Below are 18,671 nucleotides of genomic sequence, written 5' to 3' on the forward strand. Positions count from 1 at the left end.
GGATGATGTTGCAGGACATCATGAGGTTGGATGAGAAGCAGGCAGAGTGAGCATCATGAGTTCAATCTGAAATCTGTTTGAAATGTTCAAGAAGATGTGTCAGGCATGTGGTTGGATATTACAGGTTTGGGACTAGACAAGCATTCTGACATGGAGATATGTCTGAGTTGTCAGCATAAAGTTGGTTATTTAAGTCACAAATGTAACTTTTATTACCTAGAAAAAGAGTGAAGGTTAATGAGAAGAGATTCTGAATTTAGAATAATTTCAACATTTAACAGCTAGTCAGAAAAAAAGTGCACCGGCAAAAGAGGTTGTGAAGGAATAGCTAGTGAAACAGGAAGAAAATAGACAAAGGTTTTGTTGCAAAGCCAGGACTTCATATAAATGTTGCCAAGAGGTTAAGTAAGATGAAGACCAAAATTATCCGTTCAATTTTATGACAGCAGAAGTCAGGGACTCAAGTGAAAACTGTTTCAGAGATCGGGGAGGATGCTGATGGAGACTGCAAGGAGAGACTCAAAAATCTGTGACATGGCCCTAGTTGGTTTCGCTCGATGGATAGTGTCAGCCTGTGGACTGAAGGGTCCCAGGTTTGATTCCAGTCAAGGACACGTGCCCAGGTTGCAGACTCGATGCTCAGTAGGGGGCATGCAGGAGACAGCTGATCAATGATTTTCTCTCATCATTGATGTTTCTAATTCTCTCTCCTTCTCCCTTCCTCTCTGAAATCAACAAAAATATATACATTTTTAAAAATCTGTGACATGGAAGAGGGACTGAAAGAGGGTGAGGATGAGAAAAGGCTTTTTCCTTAAATATATTTTTATTGATTTAAGAGAGGAAGGGGAGACGAGTGATAGAAACATCAATGATGAGAGAGAATCATTGATTGGCTGCCTCTTGCACACCCCACACTGGGGATCAAGCCCGCAACCCAGGCATGTGCCCTGACCAGGAATCGAATCGTTACTTCCTGGTTGACAGGTCAACACCCAACCACTGAGCCATGCCAGGCGGCTTTTTTCTTCTCTTTTCGTTTTCAATATTTTTATTGATTTCAGAAAGGAAGGGAGAGGGAGAGAGAGATAGAAACATCAATGATGAGGAAAAAAAAAATCATTGATCAGCTACCTCCTGCATGACCCCTACTGTGGATTGAGCCCACAACCCGAGGAATTGAATCGTGACCTCCTGGTTCATAGGTCAATGTTCAATCACTGAGCTACACTGGCTGGGCTAGATAATATATTTTCCTAAATAAAAATGTGTTTTGCCCTGGCTGGTTTGGCTTAGTGGATAGAGCGTCGGCTTGTGGACTGAAGGGTCCCAGGTTCAATTCCAGTCAAGGGCACATGCCTGGGTTGTGGGCTCTATCCCCGGTAGCGGGCGTGCAGGAGGCAGCCGATCAATGATTCTTTCTCATCGATATTTCTGTCTCTCTCTCTCTCCCTTGCTCTCTGAAATCAATAAAAATATATATATTTTAAAAATGTGTTTATTGTTGCTCATGAATACCAAAAGCAACCTATTCCTATAACTCATATTTTAATATCTGCCCATATTTTTGTAATGAATAAATACGTTATTGTTTTAAATTGTAGTGAAATTATCATATATCGGCATTTTTAATGGAATGTTTCCACCTACAGTAAAATAGTTTTTCAGTTATGATACCCTGAAGAATAAAGATTCATTCATTTATTCTGTAAACAATTATTGAGTGCCTATTATGTACCTGACTGCTGTTACACATGCTGGAACTATGACAGACAGAAATCCTTGCCCATATGAAACTTGTATTGTGTTGGAATATTAAAAGTACAGCTTCCAGCATTAGCAAATTACCTTAATATATTCTGCTTCATTCAAGGAATGAAAAAGGTTGTGAACACTATTGTAGACTATAAACCATTCCTCCGGAGTCAGGTACAGGATTGATTTTTAGGGTCACTGGCTCTTGGTAATTCACGTTGGCTCTAGTTTTAAAATTCGAGGGCACTCCCTCACCATTTATTTATTTCATTGTCTTGCCCAATACAGGATGTTCAGTATTCATCACAACCAGCTGCAACTCCTCCTATCCTCAAAGGAGTTTACAATTCAACTTTTTGGGGCCTGTTCCTGTGTTTGAACATGCTGTCAGAAAAATTTTTTCCTTTTTTCTTTAAGTCTTAAGCTCTCATGCCATGAATTTGATAGTATCATAGAAACAAGTTTTAAATCTTTAGTTCAATCTGGGAACTAAATCAGGAGAAACAGGCATTAATCTGTTTTGATCAAATTCAAGAGAACTTTTATTTTAGTGTAATACATAGCACTAAACCTCAACCCTTTGGCCAAAAGTTTTAAAATTATAAGATAAGCCCTAGCCAGTTTGGCTCAGTGGATAGAGCGTTGGCCTGCGGACTCAAGGGTCCTGGGTTTGATTCCCGTCAAGGGCATGTACCTTGGTTGCAGGCTCCTCCCTGGCCCGGGTCCTGGTTGGGGTGTGTGCAGGAGGCAACCAACTGATGTGTTTTTCTCCCATCGATATTTCTCTCTGTCTTTCCCTCTCTCTAAAAATCAATGGAAAATATCCTTGGGTAAGGATTAAAAAAAAATTATAAGCTAAAAAAGATGTAGTAATATAAGTGAAAATCAGTGGTCTTGTCAACGAGAAAAAGATTAGTTATGGCTTTGGGGTCAGGCATTCTGCCTCCTCTCTTGCACTTGAGTGTCTAAAGCCTTGCTACTCAAAGTCTATAAGTAGCATCATCACCTGGGAGTTTATTAGAATTGCAGAAGCTTGTGCCCCACTCCTAACTTACTGAATCAGAATCTGCATTTTAATAAGATCCCTAGGTGATTCGTATGCCCATCAAAATTTGAGAAGCCTGATTCTAAATCAGGGCAAACTGTGGCTGGTGGACCAGATCCAGCATCACCTGTTTTTGTATAGCCAGGTAGATAAGAATGGTTTTTAGATGATTAAATATTTGGAAAAAAGACAAGAATATTTCTTGATACATCAAAATTATACAGCCCTAACTGGTTTGGCTGAGTGGATAGAGTGTTGGCCCACAGACTAAAGGGTCCCGGGTACAATTCCGGTCAAGGACTTGTAACTTGGTTGTAGGCTCGATCCCCAGTAGGGAACATGCAGGAGGCAGCTGATCGATGTTTCTCTCTCATCAAATGTTTCTAACTCTCTTTTCCTCTCCCTTTCTTTCTGTAAAATCAATAAAAATATATTTTTTAAAAATTACACATAAAGTTTTATGGGAACACAGCTATAATATTCACATATTGTCTGTGGCTGCTTTGGTTTCAAAATGAAGAATTGAGTAGTTGTGACAGAAACCCAAGGCCCCCAAAACCTAAAATATTTACTCTCTGGTTCTTCACAGGAAAAAATTTTCTGACCTCTGATCTAAAGTGTAGTAGAATTACATTCTTCATGGGTTCCAGGGTAGCTTGCAAATTAAGGTCAGCTGATTATAATAATGTATTGTTTACTGATCCTTCATTTTATCATATTTGAGTTAATAAAGCAAAATCAGTTATTTAAAGCTTAAAATGTATGGTTAGCCTGGCTCACATGGCTCAGTGGTTGAGCATTGATCTGTGAACCAGGAGGTCACAGTTTGATTCCTGATCAGGGCACATGCCTGGGTTGCAGGCTTGATCCCCAGTGTGGGGCGAGCAGGAAGCTGCCGATCAATGATTCTCTCTCACTCTCTCCTTTCTTCTCGAAAATAAATTTTAAAAATATATATTTAAAAAAATAGATAAATTTGTTGTAGTTATTCCCCATAATTTCATTTATTTTTAGGAACTAAGATACATTTGTTACTACTCAGTACGTTTCTCGTATGCTCACCTGTTAGTGTGAATTAATTTTTTTCTCCCTCAACACAACATGATTAATTTAAGGTTGATCTGATAATTTGAAGCTTCAGTAATCCTTGATAATCTTCTAGGTGGAAATTTGCTAGTCTTGGTGGATCAGCATGCTGCCCATGAGCGTGTCCGTTTGGAGCAGCTTATTATTGGTAAGGATCTTTTTGGGGTTAGAACAGATTTGAGACTCCAGCAGAATTAGTATGACCGAAAGATTTTTTCTAACTCTGACTGCTGTGAGGAAAATGAATTGTATGTTTAAAAAATTAAGCTGAGCCCTAGCATCAGCCTGTGAACTGAAGGCTCAAGGGTTCGATTCCAAGGGCATGTACCTCCTTTGCAGGCTCCATCCACGTGCAGGAGGCAACCAATCAATTGATGTCTCTCTCTCTCTCTCTCTCTCTCTCTCTCTCTCTCTCCCTCCCTCTCAAAAAAAAAAAAATTGATGGAAAAATATCCTCAGAAGAGGATTAACAAACAACAACAACAAAACCCCACAAAATTAAGCTGAAGTCTTCTGGCTTGCCTTCTTTTATTACTGAAAGAATGTAATAGTTCACTTTACTAATTCAGTCATCAGATCTTACATTGTCAAAGATACATTTGCTGCCCATCCAGCGTGGCTCAGTGATTGAGTGTCAACCTATGAACTAGGAGGTCACAGTTTGATTCCCAGTCCGGGCATAAGCCTGGGTTGTGGGCTCTATCCCTAGTGTGGGGCGTGCAGGAGGCAGCCAATCAATGATTCTCTCTCATCACTGATGTTTCTATCTCTCCCTCTCCCTTCCTCTCTGAAATCAGTAAAAATATTTTAAAAACTTTTTTTTTAAAGATACATTTGCTATATATTTATCATTAACCTTAAGGATTGGGTGTCTAAGGATTACGCTACTTCTGCATGTCATCCAGCACAAATATATGCCCCTCCACATACCCATATCACCTTGATTTACCTTCTTTACAGGTCATCAGGCAGAGACCACCAGTACCTCAGAAGGCCCAATCGTTCTCATTTTAAATTTCGTGTTTGAATAGGTAGTATAAGCAAATAGGTTCAAGTCTGAAAGGCACAAAAGGGAATCTAATAAAGTCTTTCTACCCTTGTCCCTCATCCCACCTAGTTTCTGTCCCCAGAGGCATCCAGTATCATTCATTTGTTATTTATCCTTCCAAAGGCAATATGTGCTTTTAAATCTTTGCTCCCCATTTTTTCTCATCATGAAGCAGTGTGTTCCCCAACAGGTAAAATATCAGGAAAATCTTTACTCCTGTGGTCAAGTAATAAAAAACCTAATGTCAAAGAGTTAAGTGAGGACCTAGGGAGATATTTTACTCCCTGTTCAGTTTTTCCAATTGTTGGAAAAACTTACTTGCTATAGGCCCTGGACCATCTGAGAATAGTACTGTTGACTGTCTCTTCAGAGACTGGGAAACCCTTCTGAAGAAATGGGGACGCCTTCTTGAGCCATGGGACTGTATAGTAAACCCATTTTATTTCCTCAGTAATCCACATTATTCACCTCTGGGGATTGACTATCTCCAGGAACATTGCATTGTTCATTTGAATGTAAGATTTAAGTCTTACAGTTCTTATTTTTGAAAATACTGCTAAGATGAAATAGCAGCTGGGTATTTACTAGTTTTACTTTAATAATGGAAATTCAAAGCCTAAAACTACATTGAACACAGTGCTATGCACTGTAGTAATTACATGGGCTTGCCTTACCATGTTTCATTTTTATCTGAATCTAGAAGACTTCACTTCCTACTCTTAACCCATTCGTCGTTCTCCCAATAGATTCCTATGAGAAACAGCAGCCACAAGGCTCTGGTCGGAAAAAATTACTGTCTTCCACTGTAAGTCCTCCACTAGAGATAACAGTGACAGAGGAACAAAGGAGACTCTTATGGTTAGTACCACCGTGAGGACGGGGTGTTGATAGTGTAAATATTCACAATCTGTGAGGTGTAAGCATAGCTATTGTTCATTTTTTCACATGAGTCACCTGAGACTAAGAGAGGTTACATGACTTATTCAAGGTCATAACAACGATTAAGTGGTGGACTAGGCACTCAGATGCAGGTTTTTTGACTCCAGATGCTGTTCTTTCCACTGTATCACAGCTGTTGAGTATAGGATAGAGTTTCCCTGATAAATTTTCCCAGCAGTTGGCCTAGAATAATCTTACCATTTCTTGGAACAGTCAGTGTTTATGCTGTGCTGTTTCTGAAAGCAAAGTTACTGCAGTAATTGCTTCCATTCAGCTTTGCTTTGGAGTCTTAGTTTTCATTATCATAATCATACTGGGAAGAAAGTAAAACACTGGGCCGCAAGGAAGGGGAAAATCATATAGTGAATCACAAGATAGGAAGTTTTCCCACTTCTGGGGTGGTACAGATGGTTGGAAATGAAAAAGAGAATTGTCTCTGAATTTATGTTTCAGCTTTGGGAATACGCCATTGCCATAAAATCTTTCCCCCTGGGGCATACTTTATATTAGAGGCAGATCCATTTATTTACATCCCATTAGTCAGGACTTCTTAGTTCTTGGGGCTGTTCATTACCTCCCTGCTTTAATGCTGATTCCAAATACTCTCAGCCCTTTTATTTGTGCCAAACTCCTTCAAGTGCCAGCGTGAGAAGCTAGCAATTGCTCAGTGAAGAATAAAAACTTAGCAACAAGACTTAGTACTAAGGTGATTCTCTCAATGGAAAAGAGGGTGAAAAAAGAAAGATACTGTAATTCAAAAATAAAATAAAATTCTAAACAAATACTCATAAATATGAGAAAACAGTATAACTTATAAAGCTTGTGGCAACTTTTGAGAAAATATCAGGTATTTGGAACCAGTAGTGAAACATGAATGAAGTGATGATTTTACATTTGAGATTGTCTCTTTAGGTGTTACCACAAAAATCTGGAAGATCTGGGCCTTGGAATTATATTTCCAGATACTAGTGATTCTCTGGTCCTTGTAGGAAAAGTACCACTCTGTTTTGTAGAAAGAGAAGCCAATGAACTTCGAAGAGGAAGATCTACAGTGACCAAGAGTATTGTGGAGGTAAGGCATAGTTGCAGATGTTAAATTGCTGAGTGATAGTAACCTCCTATTTTGTTTAGGAACTATATTCATGTTTTATTCAGTAAGCACTTATGAAATACCTGCTGTGTGCCAGGTACTAGAGAGCGAAAGATGAATTAGCTCAAGGTGAGGAAGAAGGACATTTAAGTAATTATAACAATGACATTTGGGCAGAAGTATGTTCAAAAGTGCTATGGCCCTGGCTGATGTGGCTCAGTTAGTTGAGTGTCATCCTGTGTACCAAAAGGTTGCTGGTTCTATTCCTAGTCAGGCCACATGTCCAGGTTGCAGCTCGATTCCCAATGTAGGGGAGGGGGAGGGGGAGGGGGAGGGGGGAGGGGGGAGGGGGGAGGGACATGTGGGAGGCAGCTGATCAATATTTCTCTTTCATATCAGCGTTTCTCTCCCCCTCTCTTCCTATCTCTTTAAAAATCAATTTTAAAAAATCAACACTAATAAAAGAGAAAAATGGTAATTGGCATACGAGCTACCCTTTTCATTGGCTAATCAGGGCTATATGCAAATTAACTGCCAACTAAGATTGGCAGTTAACTGCCAACAAGATGGCGGTTAATTTGCATATGTAGGCACATGCAGGGAGGCGAAAGGGAAAGCAGGAAGAAGCCCCCTGCCACTGACAGTGATCGGAAACCCAGGGGGGAGCTAAGAGCTGGGGGGCAGGGCAAAGGCGGCCCTGGGGCCGCCTTTGCCCTGCCCCCCAGCCATGATCGGAGAATCAGGTGCCTTTTCCGCCCTGGCCAGTGATAGCAGGAAGTAGGGGTGGAGCCAGCGATGGGAGCTGGGCACGGTCGAAGCTGGCAGTCCCAGGAGCTAGGGGTCCCTTGCCTGGGCCTAAAGCAAAGCCCACGATTGTGGGGCCGCTGCAGCTGCGGGTCCCCGCTGCCCGGGCCAGATGCCTCAGCCAGAGGCGTCAGGCCTGGGCAAGGGGCCAATCCTGCGATTGGAGGGTGATGGGGGTCAACGCCTGAGGGCTCCCAGTATGTGAGAGGGGGCAGGCTGGGCTGAGGGACACTCCCCCCACACACACACACCCAGTGCACGAATTTCGTGCACCGGGCCCCTAGTATCTTTATAAGTGCTATGGGCCCTGCTCGGGTAGTTCAGTTGGTTAGAGTGTCATCTCATACGCCAAGGTTTCAGATTTGATCCCCTGTCAGGGTACATACAAGAATCAGCCAATGAATGCATAAATCAATGGAACAAGCTGATGTTTCTCTGTTGTCTCTTTTTCTCTCTCCCCCCCCTGCCACCTTTTCTCTAGAGCAGTGGTCCTCACACTTTTTAAACAGGGGGCCAGTTTACTGTCCCTCAGACCGTTGGAGGGCCGGACTATAGTTTAAAAAAAAACTAAGAACAAATTGCTATGCACACTGCACATATCTTGTTTTGAAGTAAAAAAACAAAATGGGAACAAATACAGTATTTTTATTTGCATGTGGCCCGCGGGCCATGGTTTGAGGACCCCTGCTCTAGAGTCAATAAATAAAAAATATATAAGTAAAAATAAAATAAAAAGGAAATGTCTTGTAAAACACCAGGAGCCTGCCAAATACAGAAGAGAGGAGAAGGGCATTCTAAACAGAGGAACAGATATTAGAGATTTGATGCAAATCCTGTGTATAGGGAACTACCAATATAAATGGTTCAATTAAGATATATATGGAGTAGTGGTGGGACTAGATGAGACTAGATAGGTTGTTAAGACTAAATCATAAAGGCATAGCATATTCTGCTCAGTAGTTTGCATTTCATCCTATGGGCAGCCATGAAGAAGAGTGAGATACATTTCAGCACAGCATTTTAATATGACTACATGTGTATGTTATGGAAAAGGTCTGGAAAGCTGCTCCTGGGATGTAGCATTGTGGGAGTTGAAGAGGACCATTACTTCTTACTTTACTTACGTTTCTTTTTTTCTTTTAAAAAAACATAATTTATTTTGTCTTTATTGCCTTTTCCCCCCTCCTTTTCTGTTTTCTATTAGCATTTTCTTCATTTCTTCCCCCCGCCCCCCCATTGGTTTAGAAGTTAGAATTGCATATTTAACAAAGTTTAGAAGAAATTTGTTTCTCCGTTTTATTCTCTTTTTTTTGTTTTGTGTTTGTTTTTTTTAAAATATATTTTATTGATTTTTTACAGAGAGGAAGAGAGAGAGATAGAGAGTTAGAAACATCGATGAGAGAGAAACATCGATCAGCTGCCTCCTGCACACTCCCTACTGGAGATGTGCCCACAACCAAGGTACATGCCCTTGACCGGAATCGAACCCGGGACCTTTCAGTCCGCAGGCCGACGCTCTATCCACTGAGCCAAACCGGTTACGGCTCCGTTTTATTCTTAAACCCCACAAAAATCAACCATCACTCCTCTCCCATTTTCCATGTTGTTGTTGCCTATTTGAATTTCACCTTATTTTTAATCTCCCTGGTAGTCATTAATTTTAAAGTCAATATTTATTTAGATTAACCAAAATGTTTAAGAGTCTTTGTTCACTCTTGCTTCTTGCATCCTACTTTGTGTTCAATTTTTTTTTACTGAAGTAAATCTCTTAAAAATTCTTTTGTTTACGAGTCCATTAATGATAATCTGTCTTTGAAAACAACTTTATTTTGCCTTCACACTTGTATAATTGTCTAGCTAAAAACAGAATTCCATATTGTCAGTTATCAGCATTTTGAAAATATTCCATTACTTTTTTTGTGTGATCACAAGGAGATTAATGTCTAATTTATTGAGGGAAGGATTTATTCCTTTAGGAGCATAATTTACATCAGGGGCCACTAATCTCAACATTAAATATTAAAGAAATAAAATATTTAATTAAAAACAAAAATCAGTCTTACCTCCAAACTCAAATAAATACAATATTCCATTACTTCTGACATTCTATTTTTGCTACTAAAGACCATTGTCAATCTAATCATTATTTTGTAGATAAATTGATTTTCTCTCTGGTTTAAGATTTTGTCTTTGGTATTCTGCAGTTTCCCTATGATTTATCTTTGAAAATGAATTTATTTTCATTTCCTTCTTGAGATTCATCATACTTCTTCACTATGGAAAATGTATACTTATTATAATTTCAAACATTGCTTCTGCCTCATTTCTTGTCTCTGAGAAATCCTGTAAGATGTCTACTTGACCTTATCTTTCTCTTTTCCATGTCTTTTAACTTTTCTTTCATACTTCCCATTGCTTTATCTCTCTGTGATGTAGTCTGGGAAATTTCCTCATCTTCCAGTGAACTAAATTCTCTTTTCACCTACTATTTAATTAGATGTTTAACTTGTCACTGAGTTAAAATTTCAATCACTCTATTTTTTATTTCCAAAATTTTGGTTCTTAAATCTATCAGTTCTTTTTTCATGGTATCCCATTTTATTCATTATGGTTCTTACTCCTTCATCTCTAGCACTTTCTGTTTGGAGCACAGGCAAATCCACATCAACTTGGTGTACCATTTTTCTAGAAATCTGAATTACTTTATTAATATATAAAAATAAAAGTTAGAAGATATACTTAGTGGATAAATTGTGAGATAGGCTGATATGGGAAAGATTTGAGGTAGGCAGAGCAGCTAAGAGGTTATTGCACTGGTTCAAATAGGAGAGGATGAAGATTGGACTAAGTCAGTAGCAGTGATAATGCAGAGGAGGAACACAATTTGGAAGGTAGAATCCAGAGGACCTAGGAAGCAATAGAATATAAAAGAACAGATAAGTAATGATTCTGAGGGTTCTAACTCAGATGACTGGAAGCAAGGTGGTGCCACTGCCAGCAAAAGGAAATAGAGGAGGAGGAGTACTAGTACATCTGTCTGGGGAGTTAGAATCTAAGTCTAGGTTTACTAGTAGATACATTGAATGTCTTCAAATGGGGATTTCCAGTAGATAGGCAGACTCTCAGACCTAGCACTTGGGAAAGAAGTCTGGGCTACCCATCTCTATTTGGAAGTTAACAGTATATATATATTTTGATAATATCAGAAGCTGGTAAAGGGTCCAAAGCAGCGGTTCTCAACCTGTGGGTTGCCACCCCTTTGGGGGTCGAACGACCCTTTCACAGGGGTCGCCTAAGACCATCAGAAAACACACATATAATTACATATTGTTTTTGTGATTAATCACTATGCTTTAAGTATGTTCAATTTGTAACAATGAAAATACATCCTACATATCAGATATTTACATTACGATTCATAATAGTAGCAAAATGACATTTATGAAGTAGCAACGAAAATAATTTTATGGTTGGCAGTCACCACAACATGAGGAACTGTATTAAAGGGTCGCGGCATTAGGAAGGTTGAGAACCACTGGTCTAAAGGAAGTGAGATTGTCCAGGGGAAGTATGAAGAATAAAAAGAGAAAAGAGCAAAGTGCGGAACATTCAGCAAATGTTTTAGCAAAGGTCTGGAAAGCTACTGCCTAAAGAAAGGAACTGTAAAGGATCATTGAATATATTTGGTCAGCGAGAGAGGAGGAAAATTGGGGAAAAGTAATAGTGCCCAAGCGAAGGAAAGTTTTAAGCAAGAAGGAAATGGTTAACAATAGCAAGTTGGATTTGGCAGTCGTGAGGACATTGGTTACCTTGTAGAATCATTTCCTGGGAGTTGGGTGGGACAGAAGACAGATTGCTCTGGGTCAGGGAGGGAGTGAAGGGAGGGGGAGTGGAACGAACTATACTACTCTTTCGAGAACTTTGGCTGCATACAGGAGAGAGCTTTGGATTACGTTGATTTTACCCTTTCCAAAACTGCCCTTTGATCAGACAACCTTTGCTTTGTTTTCAGCATTGCTCTTTTCTCCCAACATAGCTTATTTTTCCAAGGCTCCTCCTCCAACTTGTCTTAAATCCAAAAGATAGGATCTGTTAGAATCTTTTGTTATTCAATCTCTAAGTATTTAACCAGAAAATTACAATAAAAACTTTTCGTAAAGTGACTTCAAAGACTGTTGGTAAGGAGTTTATTTCGGATTGAAACAAAGCTTATGGTTTCAGAAAATCTTGATTATGTTAAGTCAGGCTGATCAGGAGAGATTCTGTTGATGCTGGAAGAAGCTGGAATAGTTTTGGTGTCTTAAAGAAAAGGTAACTACTTGGACCTTAGCAGTTGAACGATCACTAATACATCTTTCTATAAAGTTCTATCCTCTGATGAATGAGCCGTTTTAACATATAAATTATCTAGCATCAATTGAATGATTGAATTATGAAATAAACAGACAGTAAGATCTATCTCCCCCTCACCAGGCTTACAAACTGTTGTTTTACAAGTCCCAGATATACAGGCACAAGAGAGAATAGCAAAGAAGTTAGGTTTTATCTGTATCCACACTAAGCCTTGTTAGTGGGGTCAGGTATGAAGAGACATCGTTCTGTTTAGATTTGTTTGGAAAAATAGGTGGCTTTTAAAAAAATGCATAGTATTTACAACCTAGCTGTTTATAACTTTGCTCATGTATAAGCATTTTGGACTAGAGTGTACATGGGATGGGGAGAGAATTTTTTGAGTCTGCTCTAAAAAGAAAATCTACCATATTGTAATCTTAGGAAGCTAATTTATACATTGCCATTTCTAGGAGTAAAGAAATCCTGTGTATTCTTATAATGAAATATTATATGTGCCATATCACAAAACAGTTACTTCCAGAAGTTAAACAAAGTGGTAGTATGAACTAGTGTCTGCTTTAAATTTCTTTAAAGTCCTTTTGTAAATGTTAACATCTTCAGGAATATAACTGTTAAAAGGGCTGCCCTTGGGACAGAGATATACTAGTGAGGAGAAATTTCTCAACAAGATTCCTCAGAAAATACGATTTTCGACCTGAGGGGAATTGTATAAAAAAAAAAAGCCCATGGGAACTAAGGTGACTGCTTATGTCTGTGATATCTAAGCAAGTGTTAAACTGAGTGCACAGTTGGTGGATGGTCCTTGTATATTTATTCAGTTTCTGTGTAATATTACACTTGTTCTGCTTGAGATTATGAATACAAACAGACAGCCTCTTAGTGAGATGCCTCCCTGCTATTTAGAATCAGTTGAATCATCAAGTCTACTCTCACCAGTTACATAACCTCATGAGTCGATGAGCTGTCTCTGGAGGAACTTACAGTAGCTAATATATTCTCTATCCAATAAGAGTTCTAGTCAGTTGTCTTGGTATTGCATATTTAAAGTGCCTTACAATGAATAAATTATTTGCACCTAAGTGCTGTATTGCTGGAACTCTCCTTCAGGAGGCATATTTTAAAGAAGAAAATTGGGATATTTTGTGAACTATCAAAGGGCAAGTATAATGTAACAGTAAATTAATGCCTGTTTTCCTTTTTTGTTTGTAGGAATTTATTCGAGAACAAGTGGAGGTAAACTTTTCTCTTCTTTGGGGTTTCACACAAGGGCACCACACAAAAGGCGCTACTGTCCCATTTCCTTTCCCATTAATAAAGCATGTGTTTATGCATTAGCTACTCCAGACCACAGGAGGCATCCAAGGGACATTGCCACTGACGGTCCAGAAGGTGTTGGCATCTCAAGCCTGCCATGGTAAGACCTAACAAACAGCGACAAGCACCTCTGCATGCTGAACACTGGCGGGGGTACAGCACGTATGAAAGAAGTGGAAGTCACATTTACTACTCGCGTCTGGGTGGGCACAATTCAGGTCAAGAAACTGAACACACTCAAAATGAACACTAGAAAACTATGTTTACAAAGTAAAAATACCAACACACAGATTTTACCATAATGCAGCCTGACTTATATGCGTGGAAGAGTAACTCCTAGAGGAGATATATTTTGAGTCAAGTTTTGAATGAGCTGAGGGACATGGATTCACGATAGAAGGGAAAGTTTACTGCAGGGGGAAGAAATAGCCTGTGCAGACCAGAGGCACAAATTAGTTATATGAGGCACAGCAAAGAGTATCAACAAATTAGATTGGTAAGAAAGAAGCCTAAAAGGTCACAACAAAACCTTTAGATTTTATACAGAAGGCATTAGAATCATCAAGGGTTCTTGAGTAGGATAATATGATAAAACTAGAGGCCTGGTGCACAAAATTTCATGCATGGGTAGGGTCCCTAGGCCTGGCTGGCGATCAGGGCCTTCTGGCTGCTGGCTGGGGCTTCCTTCTTCCACGCCACCCCCTGGTGGTCAGCACACGTCATAGCAAGCGATTGAACTTCTGGTCTCCCAGTCAAACTCTGAGGGGACACTTTGCATCTTAACCTGTGTGTGTGTGTGTGTGTGTGTGTGTGTATACACACACACACACACACACACACATATGGGTGTCGGAGGAACTTACCTTAGGGGTGCTGACAGCTACAGAATCCCCTGCAACTGTCATTTGACCACAAAGGAGTCTCCAGTTAACTGACACCCTCCTCTGATCTCTCTCCATCAATCTTCACTTCCTGTCTTTTCTAGCTAAGTAACCAGTCACTCATTAATTTGTCTCCTGTAAATATCCTAAACTCCTTTTATCCTGTCTTTACTCCTCAAATGTACACCATCACCAAATTCCACCATCTCTACCTTCAGAATGTATCTTAAATCTGTCTGACATGATCTGTTTCCAGAGGACTGGGTGCCACTTGAGTCCTCTTACTTAGTCTCCCCACATCCGTTCTGTCTCTGCTTCAAGCTACTTTTCCCTCAGCACCCAGAGGAATCTTTTTGAAACGTCCCTTTGAGCATGTCATTCTTCTAACTAAAAGGTGTCAAGACTATTCATTGCTGTTAAGATAAAAATTTTATTCCTCACCATGTCTTGCTGGGGGCTTCATGATCTGGCCCCTGCCTCATTTCATCTCACTCTCCACCTTGCCCTTTACAGTCTAGTCCAGCCGTGGGCAAACTACGGCCCACGGGCCGGATCCGGCCCGTTTGAAATGAATAAAACTAAAAAAAAAAAGGACCGTACCATTTTATGTAATGATGTTTACTTTGAATTTATATTAGTTCACACAAACACTCCATCCATGCTTTTGTTCCGGCCCTCCGGTCCAGTTTAAGAACCCATTGTGGCCCTCGAGTCAAAAAGTTTGCCCACCCCTGGTCTAGTCTCTTCCTTGGCCTAGTTCTTATGTTTCTGCACCTCTGCATTTGCCCTTTCCTCCATCTGAAATGCCTTTCCAATTCCTTCTTGTTTTTCTAAACTTAAGGTCTCAGATTAAATATCATTTTGTCAGGGAAGCCTTCCCTGACCTCCTAAACTGGGTTTTCCTATTACATATTCTTTCATACCCTACATTTTACAAAACTTATAATTTATAATTTAAGTCTATAAATTAAAATGTATTTTATATATTTATATATAAATATGTATTTTATAAATATAATTTAATTTATCATTTAAGTTATTGTGTAATTACTTATTTAATGTTTGTCTCACCTCTTAGACCCATTAGATCATAAACTTCATAAGGGTGAAGACCCTTTTCTCATTCACTGCGTGGCATAGCCCCTAATACAAAGTATATACTTAAAAATATTTATTGATTAAGTTAATGTATGCATAAAGGCAGTTCTAACAATACGCATTTAGATTAAGATTATTATGGAAATAAAAAAAGAAGCAAGTGAAATGGACATTGTAGAAAACAGAGATCTTGGTGCTGGATTGGCTATGGACGAAAGATGACCTTGATTCATAAACATAAGAAGTAGGCAAAAATATTGCTCTTACCTCTTTGAGAAAAACTCTGAAAGAAAAGCCTAACAAGTTAAGGAATGCCTCCAACAAGGATTAGAAAGACAAAGGTTCCATAAGGAAAAGCTGAGAGAGGTCAGTCCTGAGGCCTGAGTTTCAAGCAGTATCAAAGTCACATGAGAGGGCCTCAGAAACATTGTACTTTTCCCAGATACTTGGCTCTGACCCAGGGTCAGCATTCGTTTCCCACCGTATACACCATAACCTTCTTGTTTCTGTCTTTCGTTTAGGGGCCATTAAGTTTAATGATGGCCTGAGCTTAGAGGAGAGCTATCGCCTTATTGAAGCCCTGTCCTGGTGCCAGCTGCCATTCCAGTGTGCTCATGGGAGACCTTCTATGCTGCCGTTGGCTGACATAGACCACTTGGAGCAGGAAAAACAGGTACAGTGATGACTAACAGAAGAGGAAGCAAAGTTTATCTGCTTTTCCTTTTTCAGATGCTATTATCCAAATGTAATATCTTAATCCTTCCCAAAACAGGAGATTTTTCAAAATTACACATTGGAAGTTTATGTAAAGTTTCACCATTTCAGCTTCTAGCTCAAATTCAAAATGGAGCTTAGGTGGAACTGTCAGATTATACACATAATGCCTGTGTATTTTTTAAGTTTAACACATGTACAAACTGGTGTATTCTGGACATCTGTTGCCTACTGGCTCTAGATTTGATAAGATGCAGAAGTTCAGGGGTTACAGAAAGTTGGTGGAAACAGCAAATTCACTGCTGGCAAATGGAACCTAAACAGCCAGTTGCTTGGTGGCACTTGTTGGAAATGGTAGCTACCTCCAAGGACCTCTAGAGTTATGATTTGGGCATCATCAGGCCACGGGAAGCAAGCTTAGATTTCCACATCAAGCTTTGGCCCTGATTATTCAGCAGCCCAGGAACAATGATGTCGATAATACAATAAAGGCACAGTGATTAAATTAAAGAACTTTTCCTGTCCTTGTTACAATCTTAAATGAAACAGAACACGAGAGTATGATAGGAATATCCATGTTGCTGCTTTCCAAAATATTATTTATATGTTTTTTTTAATCCTCACCCGAGGATATGTTTTTATTGATTTTAGAGAGAGAGGAATGGAGAGGGAGAGAGACATCGATGAGAAAGAGACATCAATCAGTTACCTCCTGTAGGCACCAGGGGTCAAACTCACAACCTAGGTATGTGCCTGACTGGGAATTGGATCTGAAACCTTTTGGCATATGGGGGATGACACTCCAACCAACTGTGCCACTTGGCTGGGGCCTAAATCTTTTCTTTTGCTTACCTTTCCTGCTAAGGGCTATAAAGTCTTTTCTTGTATGGAGTTTTCAGGTATTGATGTTTTCTCAATAATCGAGTACATTTTACTCTATTAAAAACTTTTTTTTTTTTGCCTGGCCAGTGTGGCTCAGTGGTTGAGTGTCAACCTATGAGTTGAGGTCACAATTTGATTCCTGGTGAAGGCACATGCCCAGGTGTGGGCTTGATCACCAGGAGGGGGCGTGCAGGAGACAGCCAATTGATGATTCTCTCTCATCATTGATGTTTCTATCTCTCTCTCCCTCTCCCTTCCTCTCGGAAATCAATAAAAACATTACAAAAAAACCACAAAAACCCTTTTTGCTTTACATGACAGTGAAAAAAATGAAAAAAAGTTTTGTCCTTATTCCTGAAGAGATGGGGATCTAGACTTAAAAGTTTTCAGTCCCACTTATCTTAGGAAATCTACACTCTCTTCTGAACCCAGAAATTAGAAATCTAAACACGTTTGAATAGCGATAATTAGGAAATACTTATATGCTACTTGGCTTTTCCTACTGGTAATTGGAATTACTTTCTTTCTTCCCATAGATTAAACCCAATCTTGCAAAACTGCGCAAAATGGCCCAGGCCTGGCGTCTCTTTAGAAAAGAAGAATGTGATACAAGGCAAAGCCTGCAGGTATCCATGCCTCCTTGTGAACCACTATGAGAACAGAATTATTGATCTATAAGGAACCAAAAGGGATGCTAACGATATGCCTCTGAACAGAGAGCATATCAGCAGGCACCAGCAGTCTTGACGGAAGCAGCCCAGGGCACTCATGTCAGTCTTCCTTGAGCAGATGATTCCTCTAGTTGAGTAGTCAGATGGAATTCAAGCCTAAAGACACTTCATTTGCATCCATGGACACAGAAGTCTGCCCTATAATATCTACTTTTTGTAACTTATTTAAGGGATAAAATTTAATGATTGTCTGATTGGTTGGTTTATGGTTTTCTTGGGATGTGGGTTTTTGTTTGGTTTGCAATTTTTTCCAGCCTCGTAATTTGCATTGATGTTAATTTACCTAATGCTGAACTCCCAGGAATCAAGTTCCCCCCTCCTAGACTGCCCAGGCCTGTCCTCTAGCTTTCCTCTCCCTTCACTTCCCTCTGCTGCTGCTTTACATTCTAAATCTCAGACTTGGAGTTTCTCTACCCTCAACAAAACTACTCTCTGCAGTCTTCCATCACACCTATAGTTAGATTATTTTAGGGATAAAAACTATTGATAAGAGAAATAAGGACAAGGATAAAATAGAGAAATTAAAGTTCTTTTCTTCATTTTTTGTTTTACTGTCACTTTAAAAATTCAGAGTGATGTTCATATTCTAGAGCAGTAAAATGATTAAAGTACTATGAGCTTTTTAAAAATATTTTTTGTACTTTATAAAGTATCTCTTTGTGAAAGCAATTTTCATATCAAAATGCAGCATTTACTCTTTCAACCTAACCAGATGTGTTCTCTACATTTTTTCAGGAGTCAGGGTTCTTTTGGTCCCTTTCAAATTGTATCTTGTTTTATTACAGTATGTGTATCTAATTGCCTCATAATTTCATTTGGGGTTTTTCTGCAAATGCTTGTTATGCCACTTGTATTTCCCCCACCTATTTAGATGACTTGATTTCTGGTTAATAAGACTCAATAGACTAAAGTCCTATAGCAGGGGAAAAAG

General features: G+C 39.4%; 1 protein-coding gene across 17 annotated transcripts in view; it reads left to right on the forward strand.

Moving 5' to 3' along the window:
- LOC132231300 (acylphosphatase-1) overlaps window positions 1-17,940 on the forward strand; it is a 41,862-nt gene extending 23,922 nt beyond the window's left edge. For 4 of the 17 annotated variants that reach the window (XM_059690163.1, XM_059690154.1, XM_059690180.1 and 1 more), the window contains 7 exons: window positions 3,963-4,034; window positions 5,681-5,792; window positions 6,786-6,945; window positions 13,330-13,353; window positions 13,456-13,534; window positions 15,935-16,086; window positions 17,546-17,940. In XM_059690163.1, the coding sequence (XP_059546146.1) occupies window positions 3,963-4,034; window positions 5,681-5,792; window positions 6,786-6,945; window positions 13,330-13,353; window positions 13,456-13,534; window positions 15,935-16,086; window positions 17,546-17,665 (719 nt within the window). In that variant the 3' untranslated portion in view covers window positions 17,666-17,940. Of the gene's footprint in view, window positions 1-3,962; window positions 4,035-5,680; window positions 5,793-6,785; window positions 6,946-13,329; window positions 13,354-13,455; window positions 13,535-15,934; window positions 16,087-17,545 lie in introns of those variants that run through there. The other 13 variants (XM_059690170.1, XR_009452025.1, XM_059690209.1 and 10 more) reach the window with 13 other exon arrangements.
- Window positions 17,941-18,671: the final 731 nt, after the last annotated feature.

The sequence above is a fragment of the Myotis daubentonii genome, chromosome 1 (genome assembly GCF_963259705.1).
Source record: "Myotis daubentonii chromosome 1, mMyoDau2.1, whole genome shotgun sequence".
In the NCBI taxonomy this organism is placed as follows: Eukaryota; Metazoa; Chordata; class Mammalia; order Chiroptera; family Vespertilionidae; genus Myotis; species Myotis daubentonii.